At 32.5% G+C, this 9318-nt stretch overlaps 1 protein-coding gene across 1 annotated transcript; it reads left to right on the top strand.

The window, feature by feature from the left end:
• The first annotated feature begins 237 nt into the window (after positions 1-237).
• Positions 238-1901, top strand: LOC149140782 (mavicyanin-like). Its single transcript, XM_089449322.1, has 2 exons — positions 238-540; positions 1159-1901. Exons 1-2 carry the CDS (start codon positions 348-350, stop codon positions 1539-1541), a joined length of 576 nt encoding a protein of 191 aa, XP_089305448.1. The 5' UTR covers positions 238-347; the 3' UTR covers positions 1542-1901.
• Positions 1902-9318: the final 7417 nt, after the last annotated feature.

Here is a 9318-nt window from a genome sequence, read left to right as displayed (position 1 = left end):
TGCACTTCCTAAAATTCTAAACCATCTTCACCTAACAGTCAAAAGAACCTGGTTCCCGCTAAAATTCAAACACTTTTGCTGGCAAAATTAACCAGACACCTACCCCATTTAGCATAGTGAACCCTCGCATAAAACCAGCCTGTAATCTCAATGAAAATTTTAATCTTTTCTTCTGGATGCTTGACCATTAGGTTTGTCAGACCGACTTAAACAGTTCCTCTCCCTTGCCCCATATAACCCTCTTCCTTCTCTCTGTCATTTCGCCATCCCAACTCAGATTTCTAAGATTATTACACAGGAGCCATCCCAACTCAGATTTCTAAGATTATTACACAGGAGCCGAAGTCATGATGCAGTGTGGGAGGAGGAGTTTCCTGCTGCAGCTCTCATCAGCAGCCATGATACTGATGATGATGCTGATGAATATGGATGAATGCTCAGCGGTGCAACACCTGGTTGGAGAAGACAAAGGATGGGCTCCCCACTCAGATTTCGATGGGTGGGCTTCTGGCAAAATCTTTCAAGTTGGAGATAATCTCTGTAAGTTATATATTGAGTATATAGTACTGTTTTCCTTTTTTTCTTTTTCTTGGTGATTAGGCTGGGGTCAGTTAGTTTTATGGGAGGGAAGAAGACTGATCCACTCATAATGAGATTGAGATTTTTATCATTAGATCCACAAGGGGATTTTTATCACCAGAATTGTGTGAAATTCTGTTTAATTTGGGAAGTTTAATTCTCTCAAAGTGGATGGAAGAAGACGGATCCACTCACAATGAGATATTACCAGACCTACAATGGGATTCTTATCACCAGAATTGTGTGAAACTCTAACTTTCCCACCAGAATTGTGTGAAACTCTGTCTAACTTGGAAAGTTTAATTCCCTCAAAGTGGCTTCCATACTCAACCCTGTACTCAACACTGAATTGCTTGCCTCAAAGTGACTTCCATCCTCCACTGCTCCCATAATGTTAATGACTTCCATCCTCAATTCCTCCCATAAAATTTGAACCTGGGAAAGAGTAAACTCCACCTAAACAAACAAGTCTGAAAAAGAAAACAGAGTGCTCTTCATTTTCATTTACTTTTTCAAATGTTTATTAAACACCTGAGTGATATTCCTAACCTGTGTGCCTCTTGAATTCAATATCTATAGGGTTCGCTTATGCTTCTGGAGAACAGAGCGTGCTAGAATTGAAGAGCCAAGAAGAGTGGGAGGCTTGTAATATCAGCAATCCAATTAGACTGTACAAAGGAGGGGTTGATTCAGTCCCCCTTGTCGATGTGGGCAGCAGATTTTTCACCACTGGAAGAGTGGACGATTGCCGAAATGGCATGAAGCTCCACATTAATGTTGATGCAGCTGGGTCATCACCTGAAACTAAATCTAAATCTCAACCTTCTTCGCCATTACTGGGTCAAATTAAGAACGCCGCAGCTCAAGCACCAGCTTCTGGATCCCCAGCCAAGTCCCATTTTTCCTATCTTCCCATGTTTTCTTTTGTTCTGATGGTCTTGTTTACCCTTTGGCTGCATTAATCCATAGGGTTTATATGGCTTAGCTCTCACTAAGACTCTGAGCTAAGCCTCCTTCATTACTTCAGATTCAGGTTTGTTTAAGGTGTTCCCAGTAACACAGGTTGCAATGGCTGGGGTCTCTTCCTTGGCCACAACAAGCCTTTGTTAGAGTTTTCTGCAACATAGATAAGGCCTTTGGTCTTCTGCTTTAGTGTGGTATTTACATAGCATGATGAAGTCTAAGTAATATTTCAGTGTATATGTGCATGGCTTGGTGTTCTTATTATTTTATGGAAAGACATTGTGTTGGTTGAAGCAATGTAACAACAATGGCAAATTTGGATTTTTAATTTTTCATGGGTAATGTGATTAAATTTTGTACAGGGATTGTTTATTTCGTTTTTATGATAATGGTAATACTTATAATTGTACTAAATAAACAGAGAAATAGATCTACACCAGACAAATAAGCGTGTAGTGAATTCTATTCACACCAACCGTTCAAAGATTTACAGTTTTCACGAAAGTGTTAGAAGCTTCTTTTCCTTTTCTAATCATCTCTTTTATGAGAGGCTTGAGTTAAAAGCATCCATGTTTACACTGAAATTTTCATTGTCTCCCCCATTACACTGGTGTTGAAAATACATTTTCACCCTGAAAAGTTGATAGCATTAAAAAAATATTATCTTCCTAAATACAGGAATGTTAAAAATTTCAAGTCTTTTTTATTTTGCTGTCTTCAATAATAAAAAAATATGGAAAAGGGAAAGTAATGCCTCTAGGTTTTACCAAAAGTTAAAAGTAAAAAGACTAGAAATTATCATTTAATATTGAGGTTATATATTGTCTAAGGGGGCAGCTCAATTGGTGATTGAAGTAATGTGAAATCTGTGAAAACGGGGAGATCCAAGGTTCAAATCTCTCGTTTGTGGTCCGGTTTACAGAGAGGGGGGGACATGACATAGACATAGACCCCTTAGAGGGGTTCAAATCCCCCCAGTTTACGGAGAGGAGGACAGGCCGGGTTCAAATCTCTTGTTTGTGGTCTGGTTTACAAAGAGGGGGGGACATGACATAGACATAGACCCCTTAGAGGGGTTCAAATCCCCCCGGTTTACGGACGGTTTACAAAGAGGGGGGGACATGACATAGACATAGACCCCTTAGAGGGGTTCAAATCCCCCCGGTTTACGGAGAGGAGGACAGGCGGTAGACCCCAGAGGTCAAGAGCATTGTTAAGCTTATATATATGGCATGAAGAAAACCTAAATGAATTTAGGTAAGATGATGTATAAGCATGCAAGTAAGTTCCATCAATGCCTACAAGAAGACGAAGTAAGCTATTATGAAGAAATAAAGAGAATATTATCAAGCAATAAACCTAAAAACAATATTATTAAACAATAAGCCTAAAAGAAGAGATACAATGATATTATAATAGGAAAATGAATTCTTAGAAGATTAAATGTAGGGAGGGAAAATTTCAAGGATGGAAATTTATTTTAAAGTTTAGAAACTTTGAATAATCTTACTAGTACTTAGTATGCAAATTGTAATATATCTTGAAAATATTTTTGTAATGAATTTTTGTTATTTGGGCAAATCATTTTTAGAGAAATGGAGATTGATTAGTTTTTTAGGAAAACCAATAGAGAATTAGCCCGCTTGCAAATATTAGCTCTTAAAATTTTCCCTACTTGTAGGATTTTGATTATATTTTTTAGAAAGGCTTGCAACATGTGATGATAAAGAAAAATTTGAATATGTTTACTTTTTGGAAGATTTTTTTTATAACTATGTTAAGATATAAGGGCCAATAAACATTATTCTAAATACATTCATGGAAACTAAAGAAGAATCCTATTAAAATATAATCTTTTAAATAAATGAACATATACTTATGGTATTCTAAATGCATTAAGGAACAAAAAGAAGAATCCTATTAATTTGACAAAATATGCGTAAGAGTGAGACATAATGGATTAATGAAATAAACATAAAAATGTATAATTAAAAAAATTGTTAGGAAATCTAAAAGTAAACCTCCCACTGTGAATTATTATAATTATCTATATAATGATCAAGATTTGTAGCTTTCCTTCTCCCAAACCATGCAAGATGTTCCAACAATACTCATAACACAAAATTTGGCCACTACATAACCCCTCTTTCAATGGTTTACATAATCTTCATTCCCACTTTTTCCAATTGTACACATGGAACTACTAATATGAATGTTCAACAATCAATAAGATGCTTAAAAAATTTTGGTATTCAAAATGACATAATATGGAATTGTTTATTATTTAAAAATATACGGTAAAGAAAAATATCTATTGCAAGTCATAGGGATGAAAAGGAATTTAAGAATTCGTGGATGGGGTGCTAATTGAGGAGGAGGATGAGTTTAGGTCCATGCTCACCACCTTGAGGATTTGTTCACGTTAAATGAAGGGGGTGGCATGGGCACCCTCATGCATGCTCAAACCTATGAGTAAAGGTCTATATTTCTACCATGGTCCACAACATGTAGAGGAAGAAGGTTCAACAAGTTCAGAGGTGGAGAAGAGTTGAGGGGAAAAGCTCGGGCTCCTAGAGAAGGTGGTTTAGTTTGATGTTTGTGAAAGTAATGAGGACGAGGACATAGTAATTTACTAGTTTCATAAGATGTGGGGTTCAAGCAGTTTATCATCTCCAGAGTGGCTTTGGGGAGAACTGACAATAGAGGGGCTCTATAAGAAGGTTTCTTGGAGAAGAATTCAGTGTTCGTACTTAGGAACATGGGATTTATGAAAATTGCAAAGAGAATTAGACTCTCCCCATCAGAAGTTTGTGGTTTGTTGGACGCCCCTACATCATCTATTATGAAGGAGTCTTCTTTAGCTCCTTTTAGAATTTTGTGGCCGTCATACTTTTGGCAACTATGGATCCATTTAGTTTTCTTCATAAATTATATTCCTTCAACTTATTTGGGTTTTGGTGTTGGAATGGAAGTAATATTGCATGGTTTAGTGATGTGGTGTTAAGAGTGGAATTGCTTCATAGTTTTAGCATTAATATTGAATTGTTTAATGGTGTGGTGTTAAGAGTGGATTTGCTATGTAGTTTTAGTAGTGGATCCTTCCTCTACGTTCTGGTGGCTATTCTTTCCAATTTAATATCCCCTACATATATTTGAGTCATTTTACGACTTGGTGGTGGATTTCCCTAAGCTTTCGCTAGGCTCTATCCCGCTTATGTTTTCCCAACTCTATCTTGCGGATGACCCTGACATTCTTGTACCTCTTTAATGCATCCTCTAATAATAGAAAACTTGTGTAGGACTCAAGTGAACCAATTTTTTAGTCACCATACATTGTCAAAGGATGAGAAGCTAGTGTGGGGAGGGAGGAGGCCATGGCCCCAAGGGATGAAATCGAGCCTAGAAGCAGGGTCATGAGGTTGTTGTAACTTTTCATTCAACCCCCCCCTTGAAGACCAGAAGTGAAATTCATCAGCTGGAAAGTTTGGCAGCCAAAGATAAGCAAGATTTCTTGGATTCTAATATAATTTAAGTTATACAATGGATTCCTAACCCTGATCATACTAGGGTAGGAGGAAGTTGTATTTCAGAGCTTTATCTTTATATTGGCAAATGAAAACCTTGCTGGGAAGGGTCCTCATAGAAAAGCAGGAAGAAATATATAACATCTTTGAAAGCCTTGAAGATGTCAAACATGCCTAGAGAAACCAGCGAGTGAGCCTTGAAAGAATAGATACTAGGCTAAATCACATTGAATGCCACATCTAATGTGTCCCTACTACCTCAACACCTACAGGTTCCAATACCAAAGACCCGACACTTGTCACTTCATCAGACTCGTAATTTGTGAAATGTTTGCTTATAGTTTTTGGTTTATGAATTTGGCAATAAACACTTTAATTTTGCTAAGGTTGTTAATACTGTTAGAAATTTGGACAAATTATTCTATAGGTAGTTCCCGTTGGGCAGATTGAGACCACCTACTAATAAGCATGGTTAATATGGTTGGTTGATTAATGTATTTGGATATCATGATTTTGTGAGGCAATACAATATTAAAAAAATCTAAGAATTAAAAATATATGCATTGGAAAAAAACTCCCGACGAATTCCATTATTTGTTGAAATGGAATTTTGTAGTGCATAAATTTCAAATTGAGATGAAATAACTACTCATTTCACTGATATACAAAAATTTATATACATGTGTGAAACTTTAATTTCAATTAACCATTCTAGGTTGGAAAATGTATAGCTGGGAAGAATAAGTATTGTGACAACTTCCATTTATTGGAAAGTGTATCTAGTGACTTTACAAATTCCATCCCAAGCCTTAGTTACAAAAATTTTCATATTCATTAACTGGTTGCAATGTGTGGTTGAATCTATCTTAATTCGTTTTGTGTATTGATAAGTTAATTTTTTAAAGAAAAAAAATAAAGATAAAAAAAATAGATAAATTATTATTGTCACTACAATTTCTATACTCATTGTATGGTATTAATAGTTTTTTAATCACTCACTTTCTACATTGATAAATTTTTTTAAAAAAATAAAAAAGAGAGTGAATTTTATTTTACTATTAACACTCAATCAATAAAATAAAGATTTGAAAATAATTATAAAAAATAGTTACATCTTTTCCCAACCTTATTTTTCTCCCATCATTTACAGGATCAAAAAATTGCTTTACATAGGTCTCAACTATTTTATTTAAAAAAAATATTAATAAACTTGATCAAGAAAAACATGTCTAATCTAACATATAATACACTAGAAATATAATTAATACTTTATAAAAATAATTGATAATTAAGTAGTTTACAATTCCAACACATTTCCGTTGATGTTTTTGAATCCCAATCTCACCATACTACTATTTGTTTTTGTTATATTTTCCTTTGACCCTATCGTAATTTATAATTCCCCTTGTATTTGTAAAAAACCAAATTCGTTGGGAGCTTATTAGGAATACTCATATAAATGAATCGTCGAATATTTATTTGAAGGATAGATAATAGACACTAAAAAAAACCTTAAGGAAATTAAGTCATACTTTTTTTCATGTTTATATATTTTATTTCATTAATAATATTTAGAATTTTGTTTGATTTTGATTGATATTTATATTTAGTTGTTTTTAATAATGTTATGTATTTTTTTATTAAAATCCATGATATGGTTATAGTTTTAAGATTTATGATGATTCTTGTTTTAGTGTTTTGTTATATTGGTTCATGGTATTGTAAGAAAACTTTTTTACAAATTTTCTATAATTAAGATTTTTGTTATATGTTTTGTTTTTTTCTCTCTCTATATATATTTAACCCATATATTAATTATTTTTATAATTAATAATAATAACAACAATAATAATTTAAAATAAATTTATGATTTAATTAATTTTTGTGTTTATTTTTTAATATTAGAAATGTAATATGTAACTTGTAATAAGTATTTAATGTTATTTTAAAAATAATTAAAATTAATTTAATTTGTATAATTATATTAATTTTTACACAATTTCTATTCTTATAACTATACTCTCTCAATATAAATTTTCAACTATCACTGTAAAATATTGATAAAAATTTGAAATAACATGACTCTATTGACTATTAAAAACTAACACATATAAATACAACAATACATACACAAATTTATTGTCACACTTAGATGAATGAAAACAAATATATACATTAAAAATATATTGATGGACAAAAATTCTTTAACAAATGCATCGTAAATTTGGAAACGAGGTTTTATGTTGTACAAATTACAAATTCATAGGAAAATTGTTTCTCATTTCATATAGAACTGTGTATCTTCAACTCCAATTACTCTACATTGACCAACTATATTGCTTGGAATATGTATTTCACAATTTAAAAAAATTAAGAGTTTATTTAGTGACCTTGCATAGTCTATCTCAAAAGCTTTTTATAAAAATGTTTCATAACCATTTCATGGTTCCAATGCTTTTTCTAATTGCTTATTATTTCTTCATGATTAACAAATTATTAAAAAAACTATAATATAAATTGCCATAGCTAATAATACTAAATTGATAAAATGAAGATTCGAAACAAATTATAAGAAAAATGTTATATCTTTTGCAAATTTTATTATTTTCGAAAAATAAAATTGACTTACCTACTTAGAAAATGAGATTCATATACCAGATACTAAAGCTTAAGCAGACCATCTAAACTACATCTAATACATTAGAAATACAACTAATATTGGAAAATAATTCCTAATATAAAATATTGTGTGCTCTATAATTCCAAACACTTAATAGATATCTAGGAAATAGGAGTAGTGATCATAACTCATGAAAGTGGGTTCGAGGAATTTTTATTTATTTTTAATAAATGGAATTTTTATTTTTAATAAATTAATAGACTAGATTTATTTGAAGAGAATATTTTTAGTTAAGAAATATTTGAATAAATTTTTAATTTCAAATTAAAAAATAACCATGTAAATTTAAATAATTTTATTTTATCATTTGTTGGATTGGAGCGATTAGGCCCATTGCAATCTAATCACTTGATTTTTTAAGTTTCAATCGCTTTTTTTTCATTCTTAGCATTGTGACCATCATTCCCAATTACAATTAGTTCTGGTATTTGGAAGCGATTTGCAGTAATTCCACCCCTGATGAAAAACCATAATGTGGAGCATAGTCAAATGTAGTTTTCTTTTGCCATTTTATTGAGAAAGAAATTTCCATGGGTGAATGATATAGGGGTGTACAATCCAATTATGTCTCCACCATACCAAAGAGTCATAAATGAATTCAATTGCATAAGTTTTCATGTGAATCCAATATAAAAATTTGAAAAGGCTCCTCTAGTTCAGTTAAAATTCAATAATACACAATAATTTTGTATGTTCATGTCAAATAATGTTACATATAAATACATCTAGTGTTGTCTCAAGATAGGTAGACTATCTTGGACACACGATCACTTGGGTGAGAAATTATCTCAACCACGCACCAATCTAGGAAACATCTAGATCTTAACAACTCCTAAGAAATAGGAACATGCTCATTTACATAGTAAGAATCACAACTGAGACAAGTAGGAATTAAATTTCCAAGTCACACCCTTACTGATTAATTGTCTCAATCTCAATATGCAAAGTCTAGTTGTGGTCAAACATGACAAAATAATATGTCAACATCTATATAAATGAACAACCATCTATCGGAATGCATGGGTGCCCAACAGCTATAACGGTCAGTTTACTAGGATGTCATTAGCATACATGGTTCTGCCAACCATTATAACTGCATACTTGTACCTATACCTACAAACCCCCCTCCATCATCATCATCGTGGGTTTTCTCGGATTACCCATAACTATGCTCAAGGTTTTGTCAACTGACCCTAAACCATGCCTATCGTGTCCACTTCACTCTCACACTTAAACCTACAATCGCAAAGTAGTTTTAAGATTATCACGAACTTCATGGGGTACACATGCCTCATCATTGTTACATTACACACTCCAACTCATAGAGTTACCATACTTTACAAAAACCACTACAAAACACCGTAGACTTGCTCATTAATAAATGTGTGATTCACATTACAATATTGAGTGTGTTTAATTTCAACACAATTCTTTACCATATTTGTCAATCCATTATTGTTTGGTTGTCCATTATTGTTTCAACCAACTAATATCAGGTTTCATCAAATTTTACACCATACTAATTTCTTCTAAAATCATACTTAGTGTCTTCATATTAGAAGCGATTTGCAG

The sequence above is a fragment of the Pinus tabuliformis genome, chromosome X (assembly GCF_031772625.1).
Source record: "Pinus tabuliformis cultivar Carrire ecotype Pingquan chromosome X, CPIR1, whole genome shotgun sequence".
In the NCBI taxonomy this organism is placed as follows: Eukaryota; Viridiplantae; Streptophyta; class Pinopsida; order Pinales; family Pinaceae; genus Pinus; species Pinus tabuliformis.
Note: the sequence above shows the minus strand (reverse complement) of the source record. Positions and strands in the feature narration are given on the sequence as shown.

What these genes read in the sequence shown, in the direction of transcription:
- LOC149140782 (XM_089449322.1), top strand. Translation starts at nt 348, where the DNA reads ATGATGCAGTGTGGGAGGAGGAGTTTCCTGCTGCAGCTCTCATCAGCA. An exon ending in TCAAGTTGGAGATAATCTCT is followed by an intron (nt 541 to 1,158) that starts GTAAGTTATATA and finishes CAATATCTATAG; the next exon opens with GGTTCGCTTATGCTTCTGGA.